The sequence below is a fragment of the Oncorhynchus clarkii genome, chromosome 33 (assembly GCF_045791955.1).
Source record: "Oncorhynchus clarkii lewisi isolate Uvic-CL-2024 chromosome 33, UVic_Ocla_1.0, whole genome shotgun sequence".
In the NCBI taxonomy this organism is placed as follows: domain Eukaryota; kingdom Metazoa; phylum Chordata; class Actinopteri; order Salmoniformes; family Salmonidae; genus Oncorhynchus; species Oncorhynchus clarkii.
This window is the reverse complement of record NC_092179.1, coordinates 11,130,694-11,146,480: the sequence shown is the minus strand read 5'-3', so window position 1 is coordinate 11,146,480 and position 15,787 is coordinate 11,130,694. Positions and strand designations below refer to the sequence as shown.

Here is a 15,787-nt window from a genome sequence, read left to right as displayed (position 1 = left end):
GTGTTTTAAAAAGTGTGTGTGTGTGTGTGTGCGTGTGTGTGTGTATGTGTGTGTGTATGTGTGTGTGTGTGTGTGTAGGTACTGTGCAGGCACCATGCCGTGGGGGAACACAGGAGACCACCGGGACTTTGAGCCTCAGCGCCATGATGACGGCTGTATCGAAGTCATCGGCTTCACCCTGTCCTCCCTTGTGAGTGTGTGTTTGTGAGAGAGAGAGAGAGAGAGAGAGAGAGAGAGAGAGAGAGAGGAAGAGAGTGTGTTTGTTTGTGAGTGCACGTGTGTGAGAGAGTGTGTGTGACTAAACAAAAGGTTGTAATTCCTCTTCCTCTCCCCTAGGCGGCACTGCAGGTAGGAGGTCATGGTGAGAGGCTGCACCAGTGTAGAGAGGTGACTCTGACCACCTTTAAGACCATCGCTGTACAGGTGAGATTTCACACAGGCCAACACTAACTGGATACAACACAGACCAATACTACAGATATATAACACAGGCCCACACTAGTGATACAACTAATGATGTGTATAAACCCTGGAATGCTGATACTATTTGGTAAGTATTTTCTTATCTCTTCCTGAACTGCACGGTTTGTTAAGGGCTTGTAAGTAAGCATTTCACGGTAAGGTATACCTGTTGTATTCGGCGCATGTGACAAATAAACTTTTATTTTATTTTATTTATTTGCCAGGGAGAGTTCTTTGAAACCACCGGTCGGCCATATTGTCACTCCCCAGAACGATAGAAATTAATGGAATTCATGTATTTACAAAATTAAGTACATGTACTTAGAAAATTACATGCATTTAAGTGTTGTTTTTTTAAGGTGGGGATAGTAACATTACAACTTTCCAAAAATTATATTTGAAATGTTTTTATCTTTTTTTAAATATTTAATTTGTGTGTTTAGTTCACTTAATATAATTTAAAAGTATGCATTAAGGTATCTGTAATAGAATAAATGTGGCAAAAAACAAATATAGACATTAATATTTGCCTTTCTATAGCTCGCAAAATAGTTTTTACACCGCTGGGGCAGTGCCAAGATGGAGGCACGGTGGCTTCAATACAGCGCCCCCTGATCGTGATCTAGTGTATTTATAAATCATTGGATACAACACAGCCCGAGACGACATTGAAAGAACACAGGCCCACACTGTAAACCCCAAGGCATTTTTAACTCAAATACTTTTACTTCTAGTAAGTTGAACTCAAAGTCAATGAAAAGTCGTTATTACCTAAAATGTTTATGTCGTGTGACTCAAAACTAAGGGAATATCTGTGTTTTTGCATGTACATTGAGTGATTCATTGATTCATCTTATGCTACAGATAAATAACATGTATTTTTCTGAACAAATCCAATAATTTAGATTTGTTTTGTACCCGTCCCTGAAATGGTTGTTCCAGTTTAAATGGCTCAAAAAGTCTCCTTGCACTGTTCTGAACCCTGGCAGTCATTATGAAAGCAGGTTGCGGGTGAATTAAACTGTTGTATATCCTAACTCTGGCTGGATTCCAATAGGAATTACACATCACTTTGCAAACCTGCATAATGTGATTTGCAGGTAGGGTTGCAAAAGTCTGGAAAAATGTCCAGGTTTTCCAGAAATCCCATTTGGAAGATTCCTGGAAATCCTTCAACCAGGGTTTACATTTGGGGGGGGGGGGGGGATTTGGGGAAAGTTACCGGAACTTTGCAACCCTACTTGCAAACCTGTTTGATGGGGCCTGTAAAACTATGAGGCCACTGTATTAGGATAAAGCTAGGCCTCAAAATAAGGTCTTATGTGATGTATCGGTTTGAGTAATGACTACAAAATCACTTTAAGTAACTTTACTAGATATATTAGATATAGTAACTGCAACGGGTTTCCTCCAAGGTTTTGAGTAATGACAGCACATCTGGGTTTACAGTGCATGATACACATATACACTCACTGGCCAGTTCATTATGTACACACCCCCCCCCCCCCCCGTTCACCAAAATGGATCGCTCCTACAGACAGTACTATAAGTCAAGTGGCTGTGGCTGTGGCTTACTATATAAAGCAGGCAGGCAGACAGACATTGAGGCATTCAGTTACTGTTCAGTTATTGAACGTTTGAATGGGCAAAACTAGTTACCATAGCGACTTTGAGCATGGCATGATCGTCGGTGTCAGGCTCGCCGGATCCAGTATCCCAGAGTCGGCCGCCCTCCTGGGCTTTTCAAGCACGACAGTGTCTAGGGTTTACCAGGAATGGTACGACAAACACAACCATCCCGTCAGCAGCAGTCCTGATGGCCAAAACAGCGCATTGATGAGAGAGGTCGAAGGAGAATGGTAAGAATCGTGCAAGCTAGCAGGTAGCTTGCAAACAGACAAATAACAGCGCAGAACTTGTGTGTGCGGAACGGCATCTTTGAACGCACGACGAGTCAATCCTTGTCGTGGACGGGCTATTGCAGCAGACGACCACACCGGTTCCACTTCTATCAGCTAAAAACAAGAAGAAGCGGCTCCAGGGGGAACACCATCACCAACACTGGACATGACAGAGAGCCTGGAACATGACAGAGAGCCTGGAGCATGACAGAGAGCCTGGAACATGACAGAGAGCCTGGAACATGACAGAGAGCCTGGAACATGACAGAGAGCCTGGAACATGACAGAGAGCCTGGAACATGACAGAGAGCCTGGAACATGACAGAGAGCCTGGAACATGACAGAGAGCCTGGAACATGACAGAGAGTTTAGTTTTCTTCAGTGGCCTGGTCAGTCCCCAGACCTCAACCCTATAGAGAATCTATGGGATGAGATGGAATGAGCTGTTCACAGCATGAATGTACTGCCGTCTAATCTGCAGCAGCCGCGTGATGCAATCGCATCAGCATGGACCAACATCCCTGTGGAACATTTCCGACACGTTGTAGAATGCCCCAAAGGATTCAGGCTGTTCTGGAGGCAAAGGGGGATCCAACCAGGTACTAGATGGGTGTACCTAATAAACTGCCACGTGAGTGTATAACACAGACCCGCACTGTACAGGGATACAACAGAGCCCCATACTACAGAGATACAAAACAGACCCATACTACAGATATATAACACAGCCCCATACTACAGAGATATAACACAGACCCATACTACAGAGATATAACACAGACCCATACTACAGAGATATAACACAGACCCATGCCACAGAGATATAACCGTCAGTCAGACTGTATTTAATATGCCATGTGTGACCCATACTACAGAGATATAACACAGCCCCATACTACAGAGATATTGTGTGTGTGTGTGTGTGTGTGTGTGTGTGTGTGTGTGTGTGTGTGTGTGTGTGTGTGTGTGTGTGTGTGTGTGTAGGTGGATGGAGAGCCGTGTCGCTTGGCCCCATCAACCCTCCGCATCTCCCTACGCAACCAGGCCAACATGGTACAGAAGAGCAAGAGACGCACCTCCGTACCCCTGCTTAATGAGTGAGTCACACACACACACACACACACACACACACACACACACACACACACACACACACACACTCCAAAGAGAATGGCTGGAGTGTGGCAGGTAGCCTAGCGGTTGAGACCAGTAACCGAGCGGTCGCTGGTTTCGAACCCCAGAGCTGACTCAGTGAATCACACACACATCCTTTATCCTTCTTCCTGTGGAACTAGACCAGCGGTGTACAGAAGGGTAAAGACCTCCGAGTCCCGCCCTAGTGAGCGAGTCACCTCGCTCCCAAGGCCACAGAATGGACACTGTCAATGGGTCCAAGTGTACGTTTACACCGATTACGAGAAAGAGAACCAGTGCTAGTTTTGAAGCTGTGGCTGCATTCTGTTGGAAAGAAGCGCACACCAAGGAAAACAGGGTCAACCACCGCTGCTGTACACACACACACACCCACAGTTCAGTTTCTTGGTCTTGTTCAGGGCTTTTTCTCATTATATTCCCTTCACGCAGTTAGTTTCTCCTCTAACCATCTGTTCCACTTACTACCACCTGTTAAGCAGATCGTCCCAACAGCACTAATGCCTGTGTGTGTATCTAGCTGTCGATGTGTGTGTGTGTGTGTGTTGCTCTTTACTCAGTGTGGTTCTACTCAGCTACAGTAACTAAAGCTGTGCCTGGTTTTTGCCTTAGTGTTCTGCAACAATACTCTAGTCTGTCATGGGCTTCCTCCTCTTCATCCTCGACTGTCTTTTTGATGTTTTCTTTCTTCCCTCTCTCCTCACCCTCATGTCGACTCCTCCTCCTCTATCTTTCCTTGATATTTACCTCCCCTCTGGGCCTGTGTTTTCCCCCCGCACTCGCCCTGCCCTGTCTGTTACGACTGCAGCATTCAGAAAGTGTGTGCAGCAGACCCGCGTCGCCTTTCTGCTCCCCCTGACTCCTTCTCTGTGTAAGTACTCTAACCCGGTGCGTTTCAGAGAGTGTCTGAGAGAGAGAAAGATGGACAGGAACGGAGTGAGAAAGAGAGAGTCAAGTTATTTGCCCGTGCCTGTGTCAAGTACCGTGTAGAGTAAGTGGGTCTCACGTTTTAAAGTATATGGTTGCCCCTGCATGCGGAACCAGTCGAACCTGCCTGTGTGCTGTCTCCTAGTGTCTGTCTCTGTGGGAGTCCACCCTGTCCTGCTCGGTGCTCTGTAAGGTTGTGGATACAGTACATGTAGCACAGTGTAGTCTATCCTGGCACTGCTAGATCGCAATCAATGGGAGAGAAAAAAAATACACACATCCTATTTGTTTCCGGTACTGAAGAGAAAAAAACGGAATGTTGATTGAGACGTTTCAACGTGCGTGTGTTCCTCCAGCCCCCATGCTGTCCCCGAGCGCCTGCGCCTCAGAGTCAACCGTATCAGTCTGCAGGACTACGACAGACTGCAGTTCGACAGGGAGCGACTCCGAGACATCTGTGAGTGTGTGTGTGTGTGTCTTTGTTGAAGGGTCCATCAAATCAAATCAGATGTTACTGCTTGTGTTTCTAGCTCCAACAGTGCAGTAATAATCTAACAAGTAAAATCGAACAATTGCACAACAATACACAGAAATCTAAATAAAGTAATGGAATTGAGATTATATGGATGTCAGAGTGGCACAGACTAAGATACAGTAGAATAGAATACAGTATAGACATATGAGATGAGTGAAGCATAAATATGTAAACATTATTAAAGTGACTAGTGTTCCATTATTAAAATGGCCAGTGATTCCAAGTCTATGTATATAGGCAGCAGCCTCTAGTCCCCATGTGTGTGTCCTGCATCCTGAAAAGACGTTAATAAAGTGTGCGTGTGCGTGTGTGTGTGCTTGTGTGTGTGTGTGTGTGTGTGTGTGTGTGTTGAAGCGATCGCTGTGGGGATTGTGGTGGTGAGAGGGGACTGTGACCTGGAGACCTGCAGACTCTACATAGACAGGCTACAGGAGGTGAGAACACACACAGACACGTGACACACTTGCACACACACACATGTGCACACACACTCACGCCAATATGATTTGGCTATGGTGATTGTTCTATTTTCTGAAACACTGCTGGGGTTTCCTATTTCTAACAGGATCTTCATCAGGCTCCATCTGCTGGCCACCGAGTGCATTACCAGGTTCCTCTCTGTCTTTCTTTCAGTCTATTATGTCTGACTATGCTACCGGTGAGTCGTTACTGAACTGGCCATCCCTTCCCTCCTCTTTCTGTAGGATGAGTGTCGAGGTCTACCGCGACCTGGCTCCGCCCACAGACTGTCCCCCAACTGGAGCTTCCTGGACTGTGAGTGACTCACTCACCTTGGGTCAAAACACAAATTCAGCATTTCTGTAAATGTGCCAGAGCTTTAGCCTACTTGTAAACTCAGCAAAAACGAAACGTCCCTTTTTCAGGACCCCTGTCTTTCAAAGATAATTCGTAAAAATCCAAATAACTTCACAGCTCTTCATTGTAAAGGCTTCATTGTACACTGTTTCCCATGCTTGTTCAATGAACCATAATCAATTAATGAACATGCGCCTGTGGAACGGTCGTTAAGACACTAACAGCTTACAGACGGAAGGCAACTAAGGTCATAGTTATGAAAACTTAGGACACTAAAGAGGCCTTTCTACTGACTCTGAAAAACACCAAAAGAAAGATGCCCAGGGTCCCTGCTCATCTGTATGAATGTGCCTTAGGCATGCTGCAAGGAGACATGAGGACTGCAGATGTGGCCAGGGCAATAAATTGCAATGTCCGTACTGTGCGACGCCTAAGACAGCTCTACAGGGAGACAGGATGGACAGCAGATTGTCCTCGCAGTGGCAGACCACGTGTAATGACACCTGCACAGGATAGGTACAGCCGAACATCACACCTGCGAGACAGGTACAGGATTGCAACAACAACTGCCCAATTTACTCCAGGAACACACAATCCCTCCATCAGTGCTCAGACTGTCCGCAACTGGCTGAGAGAGGCTGGACTGAGGGCTTGTAGGCTTGTTGTAAGGCAGGTCCTCACCCGACATCACCGGCAACAACGTTGCCTGTGGGCACAAACCCACCATAGCTGGACTAGACAGGACTGGCAAAAAATGCTCTTCTCTCACGAGTCGCGGTTTTGCCTCACCAGGGGTGATGGTCGGATTTGTGTTTATTGACGAAGGAATGAGCGTTACACAGAGGCCTGTACTCTGGAGCGGGATCGATTTGGAGGTGGAGGGTCCATCATGGTCTGGGGCAGTGTGTTACAGCATCATCGGACTGAGCTTGTTGTCATTGCAGGCAATCTCAACGCTGTGCGTTACAGGGAAGACATCCTCCTCCCTCATGTGGTACCCTTCCTGCAGGCTCATCATGACATAACCCTTCAGCATGACAATGCCACCAGCCGTACTGCTCGTTCTGTGCGTGATTTCCTGCAACACAGGAATGTCAGTGTTCTGCCATGGTCAGCTAAGAGCCTGGATCTCAATCCCATTGAGCACGTCTAGGACCTGTTGGATCGGAGGGTGGGGGCTAGGGCCATTCCCCCCAGAAATGTCTGGGAACTTGCAGGTGCCTTGGTGGAAGAGTAGGGTAACATCTCACAGCAAGAACTGGCAAATTTGGTGCAGTCCATGAGGAGGAGATACACTGCAGTACTTAATGCAGCTGGTGGCCACACCAGATACTGACTGTTACTTTTGATTTTGACCCCCGCTTTGTTCAGGGACACATTATTCCATTTCTGTTAGTCACATGTCTGTGGAACTTGTTCAGTTTATGTCTCAGTTGTTGAATCTTGTTATGTTCATATAAATTCTTACACATGTTAAATTTGCTGAAAATAAATGCAGATTATATTCAGCACACATTTCCTTTTGTTGCTGAGTTGACATATGTATATCTCCATCCGTTGTTCCTCATGTAAAGTCTGAAGTCTCTGCAGAAGGCTTGTTTAACACGGTTTAACTGTGTGACTGTAAGACATCGACTGTGTGACAGTGAACTGTTCTCTCCTTTCACACCATCTCTCTAAACCAAGTCTCCCTTCCCCAGCTACGTCTGCAGACCGTTTCTACCGCATAGACAAGGCCCAGGAGCACCTGCACTATGTGACAGAAATCTGCCAGGAAGAGGTGTTTATCCTGGACCACGGTGGACTAGCGGGGGGACCGGCCACAGGCATGCCTGACCTGGTGGTGGAGCCCAACTCTGGGTGAGAGACAGAGAAAGAGGGAGCGAGAGAGAGAGACACACCCACTCACACACACAGATGTGTAAACACATGCATACACACACAGACCCGCAAACGCTCACGCACACACACACACACACACACACACACACACCTCTAACGTTATTTCGTGAGAGTCGCAGTCCTTTCATCTATTTGTCTCTCTGGTGCAGGAGCCCTCTGACGTCTGAGGAACAAGGTGAGATGTTTTGCGTCTTTTGAAAGAAGAACATTTGTAAACCCATGTTTTTCATCTATAAAAACCCTGCCTTACAGTGGGAACGATTCCTGTTAACGCACGTGTAACCCTATAACATTGTCTAACTGATAGTGTGTGTGTGTGTGTGTGTGTGTGTGTTCTTCAGCAATGCTGATGGCTGCCTCCTCTGGGGACCTGACTACGGTTAGATACCTCGACGTTCTCCCTTGCAAACATCTGACTGTCTTACTAGAACCAGCTCAAAGCCATTCCTGACGTAATATGCACCACTGAAGTCGATACATACGTGTCTCTCATAACGGTGTTCTACCTGTCTCTCTTTCAGTTGTCGGGCAGCTTCTTTCGCGGGACCAGCCTCCTGGTGAGGGATTCTACTGGTTGTAGTGCACTACACCTGGCCTCTCAGCACGGACACACTGAAGTGGTCCACTTCATACTGGAGCACGGTGAGTGTGTATCTGTGTGTCTGTGTGTCTGTGTGTGTGTGTTGCTTCTTATTGCATCCTTCAAATGAGCTTGTTTGCAAACCTCTGATGTTCGCTAAAATGTTGGCTCTGTTTGTTTGTTTTCTTTTAGGGTCAAAGGTGCTCCTGGATTTAACCAACAGAGAAACGTAAGTCCCCCACTGGCTTACGGCTTTGTTGTCTGTCTGAGGGTCTAACGTTGAAGAATGTCTTGTTTCTGTGCCTGAAGTCACTTTTCTATACCTCAAACTGATCAGGCACCCTGCAGCTTGTGTGAAGTGTGTGCTTGTGTGTGTGTGTGTTTTTTCAGAGGAGACACTGCCTTGCACAAAGCGGCCTCTCAGAGGCATCACGCTGTGTGTCATCTTCTCATGGACTCCGGAGCTTCCCTCATCAAGACCAACTTCAAGGTTAGAACCTCACACATACACACACATACTCATACTGCACCACACACACACACACACACACACAAACACACACACACACACACACATACACACACACACACACACACATACACACACACACACACACACACACAAACACGCACACCCACACAGTACACACACAGACAGGACACACACAGTACACACGAAGTACACACACAGACAGAACACACACAGTACACACACACACAGTACACACAGGCACACACACACTTGTACTGCACCACACACACACACACACACACACACACACACACACACACACACACACACACACACACACACACACACACACACACACACACACACACAGTACACACAAAGTACACACAAAGTACACACACACAGACAGAACACAGACAGTACACACACACACAGTACACACAGGCACACACACACTTGTACCGCACCGCACAAACACACAAAGGCAAGCTCGCACATAAGAGATTGTTTGTTTAATGGAGTAGAAGTATCCACACACGTGTGTGGCTGTGTGTGTGTTCACAGGGCAAGACACCAGTGGAGCAAGCTCGTAACGCGGGGGACCAAGAGCTAGCCTCCTACCTGACCAGCAAACAGCTCCCTACCACTGTCTCCCATGAAGATCTGGAGACTGCTGTGTGAGAGAGAGAGAGAGAGAGAGAGAGAGAGAGAGAGAGAGAGAGAGAGAGAGAGAGAGAGAGAGAGAGAGAGAGAGAGAGATAAATAGGCTACACACGGAGAGAGGGGAAGACAGGGAGAAGAGGATGAGAGATGGAGGAAAGAGGTTAGCCCCCTTCACCTCCATAGATTGACTGAGGGATGGACAGACAGATGGACAGACAGGAGCGGCCTGACGCGCTTTAGACTCCATCATCAGCATGACTCTGTCCTGTCCTGCACAGGAAAATGTTTCATCAAAATCATTATTTATTGTTGGTTTTATTTATTCATTAATTTATTGATTGATTGTAAACGTATGGGAGTGTTTGGGTATGGAGTTGCCTGTTGTTCACTGAATGCCAGGGCCAGGGCTAGATTAGGATTCAGGGGGTTCGGGGTCAGGGATCAGAGGTGAGGGTTCACCGACACACTCTCAGTGCGGCCCTGCAGCCTTACACACTGTACCAACGCGGTTCAACCACGGTTAAACTGCGTACTCAATGTACGTATTTTCCCAGAAGGCCTTTGTGAATCATTCAGACGTGTGCCAAAGACACACAGCACTGTGAGGCAGGGACAGCACCCAGCGCCCTCCATACTACTACCACTGCTACACTAGGATACCACTACTGCTATCCCAACAACACTGCTAGGCTTGTAGCCATCCCAGACAACGAAAAGAGAGACAGACTGATTCTCCATGCAGCCCCGGGGACCCATTACACACCCAACCTAGAGCTCTACCAGAGCAGCATGTACACACCTACAGACTGTGTGTGTGTCTGTGTGTGTCTGTGTCTGTGTGTCTGTGTGTCTGTGTGTCTGTGTCTGTGTCGTGTGTGTGTGTGTGTGTGTGTGTGTGTGTGTGTGTGTGTGTGTGTGTGTGTGTGTGTGTGTGTGTGTGTGTGTGTGTGTGTGTGTGTCTGAGTGTGTGTGTGTGTGTCTCTGTGTGTGTGTGTGTGTCTGTGTGTGTGTGTGTCTGTGTGTGTGTCTGTGTGTCTGTGTGTGTGTGTGTGGTGTGCTTGAGAGAGACTAATTCAAAACAAACCTGAGCCATATTCAATGCAATATGAATGAATGATTTTTGTGCGTTTCTCTATTCATGTTTACATTACATTAATGTTTTAACGGTCCCTTATGGCACCAAGGAGTGTTGAATGTGCAATTTCTTACCATGCCGGGGGGTGTGTGTGTGTGTGTGTGTGTGTGTGTGTGTGTGTGTGTGTGTGTGTGTGTGTGTGTGTGTGTGTGTGTGTGTGTGTGTGTGTGTGTGTGTGTGTGTGTGTGTGGTTGTGTTTCTGTCAATGTGAAGTGGTGTGGGTGGGGTGGGTTTGGTTTGGTTGATGGTTAAAACACTAAAACTACTGGTAGGTATTGTAAAAACAGCAGTGTTCAGATGACCGTTCTGAAAACCAAGACAGATGTATTATAGCACTTCAACTTGTTTTATTTATTCAGCGTTTATCAGTGGTCCAACATGACCCGGAAAATTGAAATGTTTTGAAGTTGTTCTGCCTCCCTCCATCCCCCACTACCCTGCCTGGTCGTGCTGAGAGAGATAAACCATAGAGATAGATAGAGGAATCAAAATGTATGTAACCCGTTTTAGCATGGAAATTGCCATTACGTTTTCAACCATTTAATTTTTGTCAACTGGGTGAGGATTCCTATAGGCTGGGAGCGATCAGCCAATGATCAGAATATTGTCCTCTACTTCTTCAAAATTGGGTTGCCTATGGTTTGTAAATGGCTTTAAGATATATTACCGCCATCTAGTGGCCACAATCAAAAAGTGACACACAAGCTTCTGTTCAGGATTCTAGAACTGCAGGTGGTGGTAAATCACCAATGCAAACTTTTCGCTTTTTTTCTAATACAAATTGAGAAGAAAATTGATTACTCTAACATGGAGATGCCCGTGCAGTCACGTATGCCATTATGGCACAGATACAAAGATGAGTCCTCTGTCTATCTCTATGAGACAAACATCCGTTATTTATGAATAGATTGGATATGATTTTGTATTATTTTGTGTTCTTTATTATTCAACAATTGTTGTGCATGGCATTTGTCTTACCTCCTTGGAAGTTGCTACTCCATAATAATGGTATCACAAACTGGCATTATTGTTATTATGTTATTATAATTATTAAGATTTGAATTGTTTTATACCTAAGTAATATGGGTAAGGTTTGAAATGTTTAATGGTTCTACATTTGATTTGGTATTTTTCAGACCATGGGATTACTTGAATGTTGTTGTTTATTTTGTATTCTCTAAAAGTCGTATAGTGCTGCCTCTGACAACATTTCCTGTGTTTTGATTGGTCATTGACCTGACGTCACGGTGAGGTCACAGTGACGAGGGCCTGTGAGGAGAGTCTCTTTAAGCCTCCGTGTCTGTGGAGATGAATTTGAACACTGGCGTGGTTGAATATCAAGGCTGCCTGCCCCTAACCCTAGGGAATACCCTTAGAGAGTAGAATGGATGGAGAACGTAGTGGGAATGCTGTATATTCAGTCTACTGAGACTTTATCAGTAGTCAGTCAGTCTCCACAGTGTGCCTGTTAGATAACCTGTAATTATAATGATTCAGACCGGTGTCTATGTCAAATACTGGAGGTGTGCTTTGCTTGTCTGGTACAATGGAACCAATAGAATAAAAGCAAAAGTACAAACTCCACCCAACCTGCATGCTAGTCAAGCTAAATGAAGTGCACCTCAAGTATTTAACGAATCGGACCTAGGTCTGACCTTTACCCTCTTATAACCCAGTAATACCCAGTACTACAGGGCATTGATAAGGCCCGTACAGACATGGAGGACAATAGATACTGGTCATACTGGGTACTACTACTTCTAGATTTCTTTAGATTCCTTTGAGTTTACACTGATTTATCTCAATCCCCAATCCCCCCCCCCAACCCCATGTTCAGTCATTCGATGTTACAGGTATTACAAGGACTTTCTGAAATAATCTGACCTCAAACCAAAAACACTCTTCTCCCACAGATATCTTCCAACAGGGACTTATAAAAGGTTTGAATCCAAAATTCACTGTTGTTCACTGTTAAATGTCCTGCAAATTGTTTTGGGTATTAAATTGACGTTTGAGAGGCATAGAAAGCATGCCGGGGTGTACAATTGTAACATCTGAATAATCGTATCATTTTAGAAGAAGATTACAGTTTTCACTGAAACATCTTGCTGCTGTGTCATACTTTTGTTCATTTGAGCTGTTTCTAAGGTTTTCAAAAAGAACACGTCATATAGTTCATGAAAATGCCTTTATTTGTGTGGCATGTTCGATGGAAACAAAGTTTTAAAACTCTGACGCGTTTCGGGCTGCATGGCCTTTCGTCAGGGAGTACAAAGATATGATAATACAATGTCCTCTTTTGAACAGCTTTTCCCAAACAAGCCTGATTTGAAGAGGGAGGGGTTACCAAATTGATTGGACAACATCTATAGATACTATAGACATTAAAAAGTGATGATGTAGATATGTTATCAAAAATGCAAATCTAGGCTAGAAGCATGAAAAGCCCTAGGACGGTAGTTCTAACCTTGAATATGACTGGGCAAAGTGCTAAGAATAGGAGAGCCATCTATTTTACAGTACACTAGAACACAGCAAACATGGACCACAATAGTCCTGACATAGCAGAGGGCAATAGAGCAATATGTCCACTAGATGACAGCAAAGGTTTATTGGGTTTGTGCAATCCTGCCACCTACTGGATTGGAGTGGAATGGGAGTAAACACATGTTACCAGCAGTCATACTCAAATGTACCGTTAGATGGCATGATAACTATAGATATCGTGTCCATCCCACTTACAGTAATGCATATTCTATCTATGGGGATGTCGAGTCTACGTGTGACATGTATAAGTTATTTGAATGAATGATAGATTCTTCCTAACACTCAAAGGATGGGGAGGCTATGAGCAGGTCTTGAGTGATTTGATTATTACTGTCCCTCCAAGGGTTGTAGTATGATGGAGGTGAGGTAGGTCCCTTGTGTGCCGTACCTGACCTCCATACAGAGTTGACACCCAGGAAATGGGAGGAAGAGAAAAGGTGAGGATGACGCTTCAGTAATAGCAGACAAATAGCTGAATTACTCTAGTTGAAATAAGGCTCTGAGCAGTAGTGAAGACAACATGTACTTTTATGCATTACATTGACGTGTGTGTGTGTGTGTGCGCGTGCGTGCGTATGTACGTGCGTGTGTGTGCGCGTACGTGCGTGTGTATGTACGTGCGTGCATGTGTGTGTGTGTGCGCGTGCGTGCGTATGTACGTGCGTGCGTGTGTGTGTGTGTGTGTGTTTTCTGTCAAAGGTGCCACTTCGTTGTTTTATTTGGACTGACATTCTTGCACTGGCTCTATGCACACTCACTGGGTTCTACCCACACACTTACTGGGTTCTACCCACACACTCACTGGGTTCTACCCACACCCTCACACTTACTACAATGACACTCCAACACACACACACACACACACACACACACACACACATACAAACACACACGCATACGTTCATGCACACAAAACACACACACATAGACACCCTTTCGCACTCTTCACACACGCTGCTGCTACTCGTGTTTATGATCTATATCCTGATTCCCTAGTCACGTTCACACCTACCTACATATTACCTCAATTACCTCAACTACCTCGCACCCCTGCACATTGACTCGGTTCTCCTTGTATATAGCCACTCGTTATTGTTATTTTACTGTGTTACTGTTTCCTTTAGTTTGTTATTTGCTCATCTTTTCTTACTTTTTAACCCTGCATCGTTGGTTAAGGGCTTGTAAGGAAGCATTTCACAGTAAAGCCGACACCTGTTGTATTCGGCGGATTTGTGACAATTAGCATTTGATTTGATTTGATCTAATCTACTGTTTAATTCTTACACGATTTAAAGGGGCTTTCAACACTAGGGGGAGCCTTGATCCAATATTCAAATCACACTCCGAGAGGTACCTGCAATTGAAATTCCCAGGGATCTGAGTTTGATTCATCATTTATTGAAGCAGTAAACTGTGTTGAAAATTGTGCTGTGTGCTGCGCTCTAGAGACATTTAATGGAGTTTGGGCACGCAAAGCAAGCCGAAGAGCATTAAATACATGAACCAGGTCAGGTAGCATAGTGGTCAAGAGCGGTGGGCCAGTAACTGAAAGGTTGATGGTTTGATTCCCCAAGCTGATTAAAGAGAAAAATGTGTCAATGAGCTTAACTCTAATCGCTCTGGATGAGAGCGTCTGCTAAATGACCAAAATAGAATGCCACAAATCAGGGGGGTCATTGAATTCATTTTCTTGACAGGTGTGTACAATTATGAACTTGTGAAGTCTGTTTCAGGGATGTTTTGACTATTTTACTGTAGAATGATTGATTATCATTTAATAAAAAATTATAGATATTTCTTTGTTCCAACAGCTTTAGCCACATCGAAGTTGCACTCTCTTGCTCTCAATTCCTACACCCCCCTCTGCCCAGTCCCCGATGTCTGTCTTCTCTTACCTGGCCAGCCCCTGTGTGTGATCACCTGCTGGTAAGGTAGTGTGGAGGGACAGAACAGTGGTCTCAGTGTACCAGTCAAGGTATCAGTGTGCCAGTCACGTCCTCCTGTCAACGGATGCCAGCCTCACCAACCTCCCACCTCCATGCCACATGAATACAGATGGTGACAGTGGGTGGGACGGACAGCGAAAGAGTAGAAAGGTCTGAATATTCATTAAATGTGCAAACACTACTGTATTTAATAATTCATATCACAGGGCCTGGAGCGATATAATGGGATGTGGGGTTGGGGGGGGGGGGGGGGGGGGGGGGTTTGGAGGGTTGGAGGGTTGGGTCGTGTCTTAGAAGAGTTGGATGTTAGAAGAGTCTTAGAAGAGTTGGATGTTTCAAAGCATCTGATCAGTTGCTGTCACACTTGTTTTGTTCTGGATCGCTCCGTTCTGTTGTACCTTTTGTGTATAACACGTATGCAAAAGCTCCGACTTTACGGTAAACAGAAGGGATGATATGGCCTCTAAATCATCTGCTTCACTTTTGCTTCACTACATACGGCAGCCAGGAGATATACCATGAAAGCACTTTTAAGTAATGGTTCATTCAGTGTGTTCACCGTAACGCCATGATTTAAATGGGGAGACAAAATGGATGAGATGATTGATTAGTAGTGGCATTTCGTAGCAGTAGAGTAGACTAACAACCCATTCCTTACATTGCCTTTACAATGACCTATCCACACTCCATCGCTCTTCAATTCATTGTCGACAGGCAGAGAGACTTCACTCTCGATTCATTAACCTTTT

At 45.4% G+C, this 15,787-nt stretch overlaps 1 protein-coding gene across 2 annotated transcripts in view; it reads left to right on the top strand.

Annotated features, from left to right (window-relative positions):
* LOC139392645 (diacylglycerol kinase iota-like) overlaps positions 1-9,868 on the top strand; it is a 91,556-nt gene extending 81,688 nt beyond the window's left edge. For both annotated transcript variants that reach the window (XM_071140773.1, XM_071140771.1), the window contains exons 19-33: positions 79-190; positions 337-423; positions 3,348-3,460; positions 4,324-4,386; positions 4,799-4,899; positions 5,332-5,411; positions 5,543-5,587; positions 5,682-5,751; positions 7,494-7,653; positions 7,845-7,870; positions 8,037-8,074; positions 8,217-8,337; positions 8,468-8,504; positions 8,666-8,765; positions 9,312-9,868. In XM_071140773.1, coding sequence (XP_070996874.1) covers positions 79-190; positions 337-423; positions 3,348-3,460; positions 4,324-4,386; positions 4,799-4,899; positions 5,332-5,411; positions 5,543-5,587; positions 5,682-5,751; positions 7,494-7,653; positions 7,845-7,870; positions 8,037-8,074; positions 8,217-8,337; positions 8,468-8,504; positions 8,666-8,765; positions 9,312-9,428 — 1,270 coding nt within the window. In that variant the 3' untranslated portion in view covers positions 9,429-9,868. The remainder of the gene's footprint in view (positions 1-78; positions 191-336; positions 424-3,347; positions 3,461-4,323; positions 4,387-4,798; positions 4,900-5,331; positions 5,412-5,542; positions 5,588-5,681; positions 5,752-7,493; positions 7,654-7,844; positions 7,871-8,036; positions 8,075-8,216; positions 8,338-8,467; positions 8,505-8,665; positions 8,766-9,311) is intronic.
* Positions 9,869-15,787: the final 5,919 nt, after the last annotated feature.